This window comes from Amphiprion ocellaris, chromosome 9 (genome assembly GCF_022539595.1).
Source record: "Amphiprion ocellaris isolate individual 3 ecotype Okinawa chromosome 9, ASM2253959v1, whole genome shotgun sequence".
Classification (NCBI taxonomy): domain Eukaryota; kingdom Metazoa; phylum Chordata; class Actinopteri; family Pomacentridae; genus Amphiprion; species Amphiprion ocellaris.
Genome location: NC_072774.1, coordinates 2,764,207 through 2,780,037, shown reverse-complemented (window position 1 = coordinate 2,780,037; position 15,831 = coordinate 2,764,207). Strand labels below are relative to the sequence as shown.

At 39.1% G+C, this 15,831-nt stretch overlaps 1 protein-coding gene across 1 annotated transcript; it reads right to left on the bottom strand.

The window, feature by feature from the left end:
• Positions 1–117: 117 nt before the first annotated feature.
• On the bottom strand, positions 118–13,857 carry tnfrsf1a (tumor necrosis factor receptor superfamily, member 1a). Its single transcript, XM_023296026.3, has 10 exons — positions 13,699–13,857; positions 8,232–8,348; positions 8,046–8,157; positions 7,835–7,960; positions 6,094–6,246; positions 5,936–6,017; positions 5,070–5,125; positions 3,726–3,898; positions 2,974–3,085; positions 118–2,275 (listed from the first exon to the last, which is right to left on the bottom strand). The coding sequence occupies exons 2-10, from the start codon at positions 8,298–8,300 to the stop codon at positions 1,977–1,979; spliced, it is 1,182 nt and encodes a 393-aa protein (XP_023151794.1). The 5' UTR covers positions 8,301–8,348; positions 13,699–13,857; the 3' UTR covers positions 118–1,976.
• Positions 13,858–15,831: the final 1,974 nt, after the last annotated feature.

The window sequence follows — 15,831 nt, the reverse complement described above, 5'->3', positions numbered from 1 at the left end:
GAGAAAAGGAGGAAGCAAGATTAAAGATCAGCTTCCACCTAAAAACCGATAAGAAACCTGCAGCTGGAATGTCAACTGTCTGCATTAAACTCAAAAAAAACATGCAACAGATTTACACACAGTTCAGGAGACGTTTAATAGAGTTCAGAAGCTCGACGTGAACAGTTTTCTGCTTCAGCCGGAGTGTTTGTGCTGGGTGAGGCATGTCCTGGATAATGAATAATGCTGCTATGATGGGGCATAAAGGAATGCTAAAGGAGCTGCTGCCAGTAAACCTTCCACTCTGCTGTTATGGAAGAACCTGAGCAGCGGGGAACTGTCTAAAACATCACCAGTTAACTTTATGACGCTGGTGGAACAAAGAGAAACCCAATAACATTCACATTGAAACAGTTATAAAGTATACGACATATAAAACTCTTTAAAGAAAGTATAATACAGAATAAAATCAGACATTTAGAATTCATCAGTCGAATATATATATGTCACATGTTTCCATAATCAGCCTGAAACGGTCTCTGACTTTTTGGAAATGTGTTGATTTTCTGTCTCACTGGCAGAAAATATGAAGCTACAGCTGCAGCCAGTTAGCTTAGCCTAGCTTAGCTTAGCATAAAAACATGAAACAAGTCGTCCAACATCATTTGTAGCTCAAATAAAACAACAGTTCAAGTTTGTACAGAAACAGAACGATGGAAAGTTCTGCTCACCTGCAGGAAACACAGTCTGGAAGTCAAAAAGGAAGAATTCAACCAGAACAACAACAAAAACGAGGCATAAAACGATAAAAATGAGACACAAAATGACAAAAATGACAAAAATGAGACAATGACAAAAACGAGACATAAGACAGCAAAATTGATACACAAAATGACAAAATGAGACATAAAATGACAAAAATGAGACAAAATGACAAAAACGAGACATAAAACAGCAAAACTGATACACAAAATGACAAAAACAAGACACAAAATGACAAAAACGAGACAAAAAAAACTCCAACAACTTGAAAATGTGGCATCAGGTGTTCCAGAAGTGTGTTAATGTGGAATACTGTAAAACAGAAAATATCAAAAAAATATAGATTTTTTTTGTTTGTTTTTTACACTTAAACACTTAAAAAAGAACAAATTACTATTTGTAACAGTCATAGTTTGTTTTTTGACGTGGATGTGAAATAAGAGATCTAAAATTATTCAGGATTTTTCAGTTCCTAATAAACATAGTTTTTCCTTTGATTAAAAAAACCATCAAATGTGTGAAATAATAACAGAGTGGATTAAAATGCAGTTAAATACGGCTTAAAAACATTAAATATGTGATTTAAAAAGCTGGAAACCAGAAAATATCCACATTTATAGAATGAATAAATAAAAACATTGACGACTAACTTTAAAGTTAATGATTAATCGATTAATCATTATAGTTTATTAGTAATTGACTAATCATTATAGTTTATGACTAATCATTATATCTTATGATTAATCATTATTGTTCATGATTAATTGTTATAGCTTATGATTATTATAGTTTATGATTAATCAATGAATCATTATAGCTTAATAATTATTATAGTATATAGTATAGTATAGTTTTTGATTAACTGATTAATCGTCAGTTTATGGTGAATATTGTTTCTCTGGATGATGTTTGCAGATCTTAACAGACATCAGTGATTCTGTGTTAAATCTTCTTCAGTGACTTCCAGACTGCTGCTGATCTTCAGACGGTTTCCTGACTTCCTGCTAACAACTGCAGCTTCATATTTACGCTCAACCCATCGGAGAACCTGCAGGTTTCATCTTGACTCAGAACCAGCAGAACCTGAGTCGGAACGTCGTGTTATAAACATTTATTTTGGGTAAAGTTCTGAACAGAAGTTCAGTTCGAGAAAAGTTTGGTGTCCTTTCTTTCAGCACCGAATTCGTCTGAGGCCTCCTCAGAACATTACTTGGTTCCGTCGGTTCCCCAGCGGGTCACTGGATGCAGTACTTGGTCTCCAGCTCCTCGGCAGCCCGGCCCAGATGCATCAGCCTCAGTTTGTCTATCAGCTCCTGCAGCAGCGGCAGCGGCAGCAGCAGCGCTCTTCCTCCGCCGGCTGCTCGGGAGCCTCGCTCGGCCCAAACCCGCAGCATCTGGTAGTGGGCCTCCCTGCAGGACCGGTGGTCCAGATCGGCCTGCTCGATCTCCGAGTCCTTCACGCCCAGACACCGGACCAGCTGCTTCACCTGCAGCACCGGAACCAGATCCAGCACCGAGTAGATGAGCTCAGGGACTGGAGAGGAAACCAGAGAGGCGAGATAAGAGTCAGAACAACAGAACCTTTATGTCAGAGCCAAAAGACACCGGAGTACCAGGTCACAACCCACAGTATCACAGAACCTACAGTATTACAGAAACAGTGAACAGAGGAGCAAGTTGTTGGCGATACATTCAGCATGGTGAAACATCTTTCTACTGATGATGAGCAGAGTAGAGAGGAAAAGTCTGGAGAGGAAACATGAAGATAGAAAAATATCTAAGGTATGAGGAGGGAAAACTGTGAGACAAAGGGAGACGCAAAACCAAAAAATAGACAAAAAACAGACACAAAACAACTGAAACAAGACACAAAATGACAAAAAGTAGACACAAAAAGACAAAATCAACAAAAATGAAAAAAAGACTAAAACAAGACACAAAATTGAACCTCAGTGAGTTAAATAAGAAACTGCTGCTCAGGTTTTCCCAAAACATTATATTTAGGATGTTTTCCTAAATGCAGCTGAACAGTGAGTAAAAACTGTGAAAATGAAAGTAAACTCTCAGAACAATGATAAATCCTGCAGCTGTTTTCTGCCTCCTTCATTCATTGTAATGTAGTTTATTATTGTTTCATTTTTACCGGATGGCTTCAGTTTTATTGTTTAGAATCAACGTGTTTCCTGTGATTTCCTGTATTTTATTTTGACAGTGCTGCTGCTGTGGACTCACTCCGGATCTCCAGAGGAACACAGTCGGGCAGGTTGGATGTCTCCTGGTCCATCACGCAGCTCTGAGCCTTCACATTGTTCTCCGAAGGTTCCTCACTGTAGACCAGAGACTCCTGCAGAACACACATCAGCACTTTACTGACCGACTCTGTAAAGACTTCTGTCTTCAATTTGCTCATATTTTACAGATCTTCTCTGTCCAACGTCCACGTCAAAAATCTGATATTTTTTGTTATTAACCTGTTAGCTGGTTAAAGTTAGTCTGTTGTTAGCTGGTTAGTTAGCTATTAGCTGGTTAGTTAGCTGTTAACTGGTTACAGTTAGTTAGCTGCTAGCTTGTTAGTTAGTGTTAACTGGTTACAGCTACTTAGCTGTTAGCTGGTTACAGTTAGTGGTTAGCTGGTTAATTAGCTGTTAGCTGGTTACAGTTAGTTAGCTGTTAGCTGGTTTGTTAGCTGGTTACAGTTAATTAGCTGTTAGCTGGTTACAGTTTGTTAGCTGGTTAGTTAGCTGTTAGCTGGTTACAGTTAATTAGCTGTTAGCTGGTTACAGTTAGCTGTTAGCTGGTTAGTTAGCTGCTAGCTGGTTACAGTTAATTAGCTGTTAGCTGGTTAGTTAGCTGTTAGCTGGTTACAGTTAAGTAGCTGTTAGCTGGTTACAGTTAGTTAGCTTTTAGCTGGTTACAGTTAGTTAGCTGTTAGCTGGTTAGTTAGCTGTTAGCTGGTTACAGTTAATTAGCTGTTAGCTGGTTACCTGGCAGGAGTCGGGGGAAGCCTCGGCCAGTTGGGACGACGGTTTGAGCAGCTTTCTCTTCGTGAAGCGTTTTGTTGTCATGTAGGTGATGAAAATTCCCAAAACGAGCGTCACGGCTGCAACTGCAGCAACTCCAGCAACCACCGGGACCAGACTGTTGGTTCTATCAGGACCTGCAGGAGGAACCGGAGAATGTGGGTCATGCTACATCACTTTCTGTTGTCACTGAACATCTGACCCGTTATTCTGATCAAATGCATGCAGGTTACCATGGCGACAGGATGCATCCGGTGTGTGATACTGAAACGGCTTCGTTCAGCGGTTTTAGTAACGTACAGATCAGCAGGTTTTCAGATAAAACATTTTCCCTCAGACCAGGTTAGCTCCACAGCATCAGTTACCATGGAGATCTAGCTCCATGGCATCAGTTACCATGGAGATCTAGCTCCATGGCATCAGTTACCATGGAGATCCAGCTCCACAGCATCAGTTACCATGGAGATCTAGCTCCATGGCATCTGTTACCATGGAGATCCAGCTCCATGGCATCAGTTACCATGGAGCTCTAGCTCCACGGCATCAGTTACCATGGAGATCCAGCTCCACGGCATCGGTTACCATGGAAATCTAACTCCACGGCATCAGTTAGCATGGAGATCTAACTCCACGGCATCGGTTACCATGGAGATCTAACTCCGCGGCATCAGTTACCATGGAGATCTAGCTCCACGGCATCAGTTACCATGGAGATCTAGCTCCACGGCATCAGTTACCATGGAGATCTAACTCCACGGCATCAGTTACCATGGAGATCTAACTCCACGGCATCAGTTACCATGGAGCTCTAGCTCTACGGCATCAGTTACCATGGAGATCTAGCTCCACGGCATCAGTTACCATGGAGATCTAACTCCACGGCATCAGTTACCATGGAGATCTAACTCCACGGCATCAGTTACCATGGAGATCTAGCTCCACGGCATCAGTTACCATGGAGATCTAGCTCTACGGCATCAGTTACCATGGAGATCTAGCTCCACGGCATCAGTTACCATGGAGATCTAAGTCTATGGCATCAGTTACCACGGAGATCTCGCTCCACGGCATCAGTTACCATGGAGGTTAAAAGAGAGTTTCCTTCATGATACTGTAAACTCTCACTTTAGCCCTAATATCCCTGCTGCTCCACTAGTATGGCTTCATAGTTGGGCCCTCTGGTTACAGTTATGCAGAATTAAATCATCTTTACAGTATTTCCAGCTGAACACTGACAGACACGCTTTGGGAACATGAGAGACCTGGTAGCTTTAATGAACCTTCGGCAGTGTTCAGACGGTGGCTCACCTTTGGTGTTGAGCATCGGAGGTGAAGTACAGTGAAGTTTGCACTCGTCAGAACAACTGTGGAGAACAGAGAGCAGCTTTGACAGCATGTAGGAGGAAGTAGCTCAGTGTAAACAGGAAGTGACCATCAACAAGACAAGAAGTACAGTTTTAAAGTCTCCACTGCACAAGAAAACACGTTATGACTGTAGCTGACAAATATCTGCACCTGAACTCCAACTAATCATTAAGAACCAACACAAACACCGAGCACAGTCCTGAAAATTATTATATTTTCATTAATAAATCAACTTCCAAACGTCCTCATTGTCCTGTAGAGCTGCAAGAACTAACCAGCCTTTCAACTACTAGATTATCTCCAGCTGTTTTGATAATTAATTAATCACTTTTAGCAGTTTTTAAAATAAAAAACTGTCTAAATTCTGTGATTTCAGCTTCTTCACTGTGAATATTTTCTGGTTTCTTTCCTCTGTGACAGTAAACTGAAGATCTTTGGACCAAACAAGACGTTTGAGGAAACTGATCCACATTTTTCACCATGTTATGGAATTTTTGACCCAAATCAGTTTTTGTCTGACACATTTCCTACAATGTTTAGATTTGTCATGGTGTATTGCTGCCCCTCCCTGTCTCAGACGGACAGTTTGAGCCGCTTGGAGACGAATGCAGTCCAGATGTTCCAGAGGTTCAGTGAATCACAGACGGTATATTTAACACCAGTGACTGTTGAAACAGCAGAAACCCACTACAGTGTGTCATAACTTCTCTGTTCTGCTATCCAGCAAAACGGAAAGATTGAACAAAGTCGGAAGTTTGCTGTGAGTTTCAATTCAACAAACCGACTTCCCTGTTGGAGGGTGAACTCACTTCTTGCAGGCTTCACACACTCCTCTGGTTCCTCTGTAGAAGTTCTCCTTACATCCACACACCGTGTTCTCGTCCTGGGAGCCTGTGAACAGCAGCAGGTTCCTGTTAGACCGAGCAGATCAGACATGACGATGAGCGGTGATTCACTGTGAACCTACACGGGTGTTCCTGCTGCTCGTCTGGTCTGCATGTGGAACATCTGCGACACTCGGATGTTTCCGAGTCGATCCTGAACCTGTAGAAACCTTTCTTACAGCGGCAGACGGTGTTCTGGTGTCGCTCACATGGTGCTGCCACCTCCTCATTCTTCTCTGTAGCGGGAAACAGAGAGAACACATGAGAACAGTTAGTTATTTGAGGAATTTATCATCCATCATCTATACACCGCTTAATCCTTGTTGGGTCGCGGGGAGCTGGAGTCTATCTCAGCTGACTTAGGGTGAAAGTTCACCTGGACAGGTAACAGTCTATCACAGGGCTACGTATAGAGACAAATAAACAGTTTCACATCTAAGGACAATTTAGAGTTTCCAATTAACCTCAGCATGTTTTTGGACTGTAGGAGGAAGCTGGAGAACCTGGAGAAAACCCATGCATGTACAGGGAGAACATGCAAACTCCATGCAGAAAGATCCCAGGAAAGCCGGGAGGCGAACCGGGGATCTTCTAGCTGTAAGGTGACAGTACTAACCACCAAGCCACTGTGCAGCCCTATCCGAAGAATCTGATTACTAAAATTGCACGAGGCAAAATTCTCTGAATGGAGGCTTCATTTAATCAGACAGACAGACAGACAGACAGACAGACAGACAGACAGACAGACAGACAGACAGACAGACAGACAGACAGACAGACAGACAGACAGACAGACAGACAGACAGACAGACAGACAGACAGACAGATACTTTACTAATCCCGAGGGAAATTCAAGTGTTCAGCAGCTTACATACAACAGCATAAAATAACAAAAAGGCAGGTTAGTAGCATTAACATTAAAGGTTAGTATATACTCTAAAAATTCTTGCTGCACAATACTATAAAAAATGCTTCTAAATTTTCAAATTTATAGAATACTACATGAATTCAAATTCAATATACAGTATTTGCACATTTCAAGGTCTGTGATTTAAAGTGAATCTGAGCGATTTAAAGTGAATCTGAGTGATTTAAAGTGACTTTGACAGGTAGTAGGAACAAACTACCTACGGTGCATGGACATTTAACAGTCACACTGGTCATCACTACATCCTAGACCCCAGGTCACTAACAGGTCCAGACTTCATCCTATACAGACCTATAATCAATCAATTATAAGAGGATTCTAAATTTGACAGGACGCTTCTTTTTTAAGCAGTGCAGCTTTTTCTAGTGTTTACGGCGTTTATCAGATCAGAGGCTGAACTATGAAGACAGTTTAACAGTCAGACTTTCTTTATGCAAGTCAACAAAAACTAAACCCTTCATCAGAGTTAACAGGTATGAAGTGGTTTTCAACTTTTTTAACTCAGACTTTCTGCTTCAAACTCAAACAGGAGATTTAACCATCATTTGACTCATTTTCCACAAAACGAACTGATCGCCAACAGGTTGTTTTAATGTACTATATTATATGTACTATACCCCTGTACTATACTATGCATGTACTATACTATATATGTACAATACTCCTTTACTATACTATATATGCACTATACTATATATATATACACAATACTAGATATGTACAATACTATATATGTGCAATACACTTGCACTATACTATATATGTACAATACTCCTTTACTATACAATATATGTACTATGCTACATATGTACAATACCCCTGTCAGAATAGTCGATAGAATACTCAGTTACTAAAATAATGGACAGCTACAGCCCTGCTCTGAGGTGATATCTTACGTTTGCAGCGTCGACACCGTCTGCAGTTTGGAGTGAAGTTCATCTGGTCGGTGAACTGGTCGGCAGGGCAGGCGGTGCAGTTGCTCCTCTGGCCCACAGCATGGCACTTCTCCACCAGCTTAAACCCTGAAACATAGCAAAGTTCAGTCCCTTGTCAGCTCTACAGTCATGTTCTTCCTGCTGGGTTCTACGCTGGAGGTTCCGTCAGCACCTGGAGAACATTTGTTGCAGCAGATGCCCTCCTCGGTCAGGTAGTCTCCGTGTGGACACGTCGGCTGCTTCTTGACTTCTTCTAGCAGACATGAAGCTGGAAGGAACAAAGACTGAAACACAGGATTCATATGAGTCACAGGTTTGTTCTCTATTGGTGGGTTTAATTTAACTGAGTGTTTCTCACCATTAGCAGCAGAAAAGTACCGATGGGAGCTTTTTTATTCCGTCTTCTTCTGAGTCCAGCTGCCTCCATCTTCTCCTCTGGACCTCAGTCCATGTGAAGCTTCTGGCTGAGGAACTCCTGGAACAGATCAACAGGAAATGACATCCAGACTACAACTTTAACTGTATTTATCAACCTCAGATCTGATTTGTTACTCCGCCAAAGAATGTGGCAGAGTTATGTGATGATCGGTGTACGTTTGTCTGTCTGTCTGTCTGTCTGTCTGTCTGTCTGTCTGTCTGTCTGTCTGTCTGTCTGTCTGTCTGTCTGTCTGTCTGTCTGTCTGTCTGTCTGTCTGTCTGTCTGTCAGCAACGTTACTCATAGACAGACTAACTGATTTGGATGAAACGTACAGGGAAGGTCAGAAATGACACAAGGACCAAGTGATTAGATATTGGCAGTGATGTGGTTTATAGGCTGGATCCACGGATTTGTTAAAGATTTGGACATAGAAATATGGAGGAAATGTTGATCCACTCAAGACCCTTTAAGCTGGACTTCTAATGAATTTTATTTATTTATCTATTTATTCATACATTTGAGTCCATCTTGTGTCATTTACTTTTTTATTATTATTTCTTATAAGTTCTGACTGATCTGTTTCTGCTGCTTTTTATTCTCTGTAACATGATGTTTATGGACCATGCTGCTGTTTTTAATCTTGTTTTTATTCCTTTTGTTCTGTAAAGCTCTTTGTGTTTCTGCTTGGATGAAATGTGCCAAAAAAATAAAGTGTGACTGATGTTTTATCACGTGTGTAACTACTCCGGTCTGATAAAATGAAGGCCACGCATCATGCAGATGTCTTTTAACATTTACTTTCTCCTCTGTCAGCCAACACCATGAAAGCTATGAAAATAAAGATATACAAGCATTTCAGATACACAAAGTTCCACAAACAGTGTCTCTAATTAGACGGATTCCAAAAACAAGTCTTTCAAGCTAGTTTTCTGTTGTTAGATGGGGCCAATATGCTAGCTTGTGACAACAATATATTAAAACTTTCCATGCAAAACACTTTAACAAATAATGCCAAGAAATATGAAACAAATAAAACTTAAAAGTCACAATTATCGTGCACAACTCTCAGACCGTGCGGAATAGTTACACTGCTGTTCAAAAGTTTGGGTTCATCCAGATAATTCCATGTTTTCCATGAAAACTCCCACTTTTATCCATGTGCTAACATAACTGCACAAGGGTTTTCTAATCATCAATGAGCCTTTCAACACCATTAGCTAACACAATGTAGCATTAGAACACAGGAGTGATGGTTGCTGGAAATGTTCCTCTGTACCCCTATGGAGATATTCCATTAAAAATCAGCTGTTTCCACCTAGAATAGTCATTTACCACATTAACAATGTCTAGACTGGATTTATCATTCATTTAATGTTATAATCACTGAAAAAAATGCTTTTCTTCAAAAAATAACAACATTTCTAAGTGACCCCAAACTTTTGAACAGTAGTGTATGTTTTGTAGGCCATATCGTTTTCTCTCTGGTAATGTTGGTGTTTTCCCTCCACTGTATTGCATCTGACCCATAATCCCACAGGTGTGACCTGTAACTACACTGTGGTCATGTGACTCATTTTATTATCCATCAAAGGAACATTTTTAAAAGAGCATTACATTTTAAAACAAATATCAGTTTTACAGGTGTACAAAGTTACCTTTCTTAACATCTTATTTAATACTCCGCCAAGGAACAGCAGAGTTTTGTGACGATCAGTGTCTGTCTGTCTGTCTGTCTGTCTGTCTGTCTGTCTGTCTGCCTGTCTGCAGCATTACTCAAAGACGGACAAACAGATTTGGAAATGACACAAGGACCAAGTGATTAGATTTTGGCAGTGATGTGGTTTATAGTCTGGATCCATGGATTTGTTAAAGATTTCTGTATCATTACCAGATAGCGGCACGGCGTCACTGTAACCATGACAACAAGTGAACACTCTATGGACTTCTCCGTCGGAAATCATACGACTATTAACACTTTTTCAAAAATTCGCAAAATCTGTTAAAAAATTACACAAACTCGTCCAAAATTTCTGCGCAAAATGGCAACACTCCAGATCTGTCCAAAATGACAAAAACATGCCCAAGATGAAAACAAAATGTATCCAAAATGAATAAAAAACTTATCTGTCATACAAGGAGTCTCATCAATTCCCGTCGCCCGCTACATATTTAGGTCACGTGATTCGGTATCCGTACATAACGTACACATGCAGAACACACGCCTGTGCTCAGCGCAAGGCCATTTTGTTTATGGGTACATCTATATTAATTGGACACATACTATGTTGCTGTGATTTCTGATCATCAATAATGAATAAATAAATTCTGCATTTGTGACATACGGGGGAATGAACAGCCTTGGAGGAGGACTGCTGGACACAGTTGTTTGTGCTCCAGAGCTCTGAACTGTTTTTAACTTTGTGTTGCACAATCAGAACCAGAGTTCACTGTTTGCCAACTCTGTGTTTGTTCAGTTTGTCTGCAGAGTTAATGAACCTTCCCATGAACTCTCTGAGCTCAAAGTAGTCTGATCAAACACGAAGGACTTCAGGAATTTATGAGCACAAAGACAGAATCATCGAGCTGGATTCTGACAGAGTTCAGAGAACATCAGGAGTCACTTTAGGCCTCGATCGGTTCAGCTGACGAAGCGTTCAGTCGAATATCTGGATTATTTAGTCCTTCAGCTCCAACATCTGATCTGTTTAAACTCGTTTATCAGAAACTTTGGACATTTAAAATGGTTTCTGTGAAATTTTAGCTTCACATATACTTTCTGAGGTATTTTTAAAAATTTCATCAGATGTTTTCTCTCATTAAATCTGTTTGAACAACATCTGAGGAACTATTAAAGCAAAAACTAGATTTTTTTTCTGTTGTTTGCAATTAGAAACTCAGAACTCGGATCTGTCAATATTTCAGTTTTTGTGTTACAACTTGTCAAACCTGCTCAATCAGTTATTAAGGGTCAGTAAATAAGACTTTAATTATTGTGACTAAATATTTCATATTAAAGTATGCCATAGTTTTGTATTTTTGTGACCTGCAGCTATATGTGGTTCAGAAAATATCACTAGTTCACTTCTGATTATCAGTTTTTTATATTAATGAGCTCAAAGATGGAATTTTTCATGACAGCTTTGATGGTTTTTCATATTTAATCTCAGCCATAATTTGATATTATTTGATCTTCTGTCCAATATTACAGATATAACAGCAAAGATTTCTGTTTTTTTTTTTTTTTATCCTTAATAGTTCCTTAGATGTTGTTGTTCAAACAGACTCAGATTTCAGTGACAGAAAAAACAAAAACATCGATATTTTATGATACAAATCAGGCAAATCAGAGATATAATTATTTGTTTCTTGTCCTTAGTGACTTGAAACGTTCCAAAATTACTCAAAAAGTGTCCAAAATGACACTAAATTTGAGAAGAAAACAACATAAAATTTGCCTTAAATTACTCAAAACTCGTCCATAAAGACGTAAAGTTGTCTAAAATTACATGACACCTGTTTTTTCATATTTCAACTCAGCCAGTCAGAGATTATTGATCTACTGTCCAATATTCCAGATTCTGAATCAATGACATGATGAGAAATAAGAGAGAAGATTTCAGGTTTTTATCTTTAATAGCTCCTCAGATGTTGTTGTTCAAACAGATTTAATGAGAAAAAAACTGATGGAAGTGGATCAGGATAAGAAATAATAAAAATCTCAGAAAGTATTTGACAAAATGAGCTAAAATTTCAAAGATATCTTTATAAATATTCATATTTTATGTTATAAAGTTTTCAGGTAAATCAGAGATGGCTGAGCAGAAATGATTTTTTGGTATATTTGAGGTGAAATCTAATTTTTACATCATGTATTTATCAGAAACCTGCTGATCCAGAGTGACCCGGAGGTTTCCTGCTGTCTGTTGTCCGTCTGGATTCAATAAAATCTGATAAAATGTAACCAGGTCTGATTGTGGGAACAACACAGACTTTATTCAGGTCAGATTTGACAGTTTTTTTCCTGCTGACGGTGAAAATAAACAGCAGAACAACAGAACTTTATCTGAACAGCAGTGAGTCACGGAGAGCTTCCTGTCAGGAAAACTTCAGCCTGAGGGTTCGAGGAATTTTTCCCCTGAAGGACTAATCCGGACTTCTAGTGAATTAATTATTAGAAATATTAGGTTCAACTGAGTTCACTGACTCCTGACTTTTGCAGTTTGAATGACCTTTACAGTTCACTCAAACTGTTAGTTTTTAACCCTGAAGTTAGGAGACTTTTTAAAAACTGATTCCTGATGAAATAAATACTTCCTAAAATGTACTACTTCGCCTCCAAAGCAGCTACGTCTAAAAAAAATCTCAAAATAATCCATTAAAATCCGCCAAAACATCAAGAAAATCAAATTAAAAATCAGAAACAGGACATTTTAGAAACGAAAGCCGAGCATGAAATCAGTCGTTTATAGTTTTTAATACATTACTGGATCAAATATTCTGCATATTTCTGAACATCGGTGCCATTTTTTCACTGATTTCTGATTAAATCAATAATTTTTTATCTTCCCGCCCACCACGCTCTCTGATTGGCTACACGTCAGACAGCAGCCAATCAGCATGTTGAAAAGTTATATTTAATCAAACAGAAATAAACTAAAGATTTAAGTTAGATTTGTCCCTTATTTGTGAATTATTTATAATATTTTTGTTGCATTTTGTGCTTTTATAAACTTTTTGACTGCTAGATTAGATTTTTTACGATAAATAAGTTTCAGCTCCAAATATCAGCCTAAAAAAACATTAAAGTAATTAAAGAGAATAATTCACTTCAGGCACCAGTTGAGGACATTTTTTCCTGGAAAAGCAGAAACACTGAGTCCAGATAAGAGCTGCTGCTGAGCTTTACTGTTTGAGGCGTTTCCTCTCAGCTGAAAAATCGAAACTCTGCGGTGAGAAGTTAAGATCAAGCAGTTCTCGGTTTTCCAGGTGAAACGTTCCGGTTCGGGCTGATAATCCCGGATCTGTCTGAGGCTGGAACTATGAAGAACTGGGAGTTTGTGGAATAAATCCTGTAAAGTACCCCACATTCTGCCCTGCTGTCTATAATAATAAATAAAGAGGTTTAAGATATGAGCAGAGCTTTAAGGAAACGTGGCTTTGAAGGAATTACGCACTTTCTGGATTTACGCACAGATCTGCGCCACTTTGGTAAAAACTCAACATCAACTTTAACTCCAACCTTCGGTCTGGTGCGGCCGCGTTCCGATGAATTTTGACGAGTTCAAACAGAAATTGAGTGACTCTTATCTCAGACGACACTTTTTCTGTCTCATCGGTTTCGGTTCAGCAGCCCCCCACCGCCGCCGCCGCCGCTCCGCCGCCGTGGCCTCTAGAACCGGGTCTTACCTGGACCGCTGCGTCCCTCCGGGCCCGGCTCCGGTCCTGACGTCCTCACATCAGAATCCGTGTTCCGGTGAAGAGTGTTCGGTGCAGCGGGACGGTTCGGCTCCGCGCTGCTCGGAGGGAGAGGAGGCGGAACCAGACGGGAAACGCTGCGTCACTGCGCAGCCGCAGGGAATGTGAGGACAGAATCCACCTGCAGAGAGCCGCTCACCTGGACTTGGACCTGGACCTGCTAGACCTGCTGGACCTGCTGGACCTGGACCTGCTGGACCTGGACCTGCTGGACCTGGACCTGCTGGACCTGGACCTGGACCCGGACCCGGACCCGGACCCGGACCTGAACCTACAAAACTATACGAAAGCTACAAAAACGAAATTAAACACAGCATATTTTTAAAATACAAAGAAATGAAGTTAGAGTTTCATAGTGTTTGTTATGAGCGATAGGAGTCAGTCAGTCATTTTGTTTGTTGTTTGTTTTTAATGCTCATTGTAAATGTATTGTTTGTTATAAAAGAGGCAGATTACATATGTTTTTCTTCTTTCTGCTCCCTTTCATTCAGAAGTTTGGAAACTTTATGTATTGTATGGAAGTGTTTTTGGTTTTTTTTTTGTCTTTTTCTTGTGTCAAAGCATGAAATAAAAGCCAACTAGCCTGGACCAGTCTGTCTACCTGCACACAGGTGACCCTCCTACAGCTCCAACTCTGACAGTTTGACTAAATGTTGATGTTTTCAGTAGAAACTAAATAAAACCAGTTCATCCTGGTACGTCTGTGTCCTGACCATCACCTGTCCAGCTGTTCTACCTGCTCAAACTGTTTTAAAGTCCAGCTCTGGTCTCAGAATTCAGTTTCCAGCTTCAGCACTCTGACTGAAATACTATGAATCCATCAGAATGACTGATTGTATTTATGAAGGTTTTATTTTATAGATTATCTCTCACAAGTCAACTGCAGAGGAGGTAATTTCTTTATTCTGTATCTAAAATCTATCAGTAAATCCTGTTAAATACAGTCTGAGCCATGATATTAGACATACATGTATATATATCGTGTATTTGCACGTTCTGACGGTTGCAGATTTAAACTGGATAATCTCTTTCTGCTTCTTGTTTTCTCACCAACAGGTCTGATGAAATTCTGGTTTTCTGGTTTTGTGTAACCAGACAGACAGAAAACTAAAGACAAGCCTGGACAGGAATAAAGAGTCTGTTTAAACCCGTTAATCCCGATTAAATACAAGCAGCTGGAGAGGCTGTTTAGGGCATATTAATTATTTAAAAATAGATTTCTATTATTTAATTTTATTTATTTATTTTTTTATTTAACTTTTATTTAACCAGGAGAGATCCCGTTGAGATTAAGAACCTCTTTTTCGAGGGAGTCCTTGCCAAGTTAGTCAGCAGCAGATTATCTGCCTGATTTACCTCTGTGTACACAGAAAACAATGTCAATTTTTAAACAGTTTTTCATGAAAAAACACACACACATATATATATATACATTTTAAAAAATTTATGTTTTATATATGTTTTAATTTATTTATATACAGATTTCTATTAATTAGATTTTTAATTATCAATCTGATGTACCTACATGTACACAGTAAACAATTTATATTTTCAAACGTTTTAAATTAATTTATATATATATATATATATATATATATATATATATATATATATATATATAAATAAAAAATAAATAAAATTACATATTTCCCTGTGTTTTCCCTGTTAATTTTAAAAATAAAAGTTTTAATTAACATCATGATGCTGCCGCTACCATGCTTCACATTATCATAATGCTGCCACCGCTGTGTTTCATGTCATGATGTCGTCACAAGTTTTCCATGTTAACCAATAAAAAACAGGCCAAAACTTAAAATAATCTCCATTTCAAAGATTTGTATATGTCTAAACAGTCATTTATTCCTTAACAATGCTTGACTGTAAAAATAATCATTATTTTGCAGATATTTTCTGTCATTTATAGGAAAAAAAATTCTTAAAATCACAAGAAAAAAATATTTATATGATGACTGTAAAAAAAAAAAAAAAACAGACCAAAGCTGTAAGTAACATTGGCATTAACAATCAGCAGTGTTACAAAAATAGTAGTTATAGCAGTACTTT

Excerpts from the sequence above, each read along its gene's own strand:
- tnfrsf1a (XM_023296026.3), bottom strand. The coding sequence starts at position 8,300 with ATGGAGGCAGCTGGACTCAGAAGAAGACGGAATAAAAAAGCTCCCATC. Across the intron at positions 8,158-8,231 it reads GTACTTTTCTGCTGCTAATG|TCTTTGTTCCTTCCAGCTTC; the intron begins GTGAGAAACACT and ends CCTGTGTTTCAG. Across the intron at positions 5,126-5,935 it reads GTGTGTGAAGCCTGCAAGAA|TTGTTCTGACGAGTGCAAAC; the intron begins GTGAGTTCACCC and ends TGTTCTCCACAG.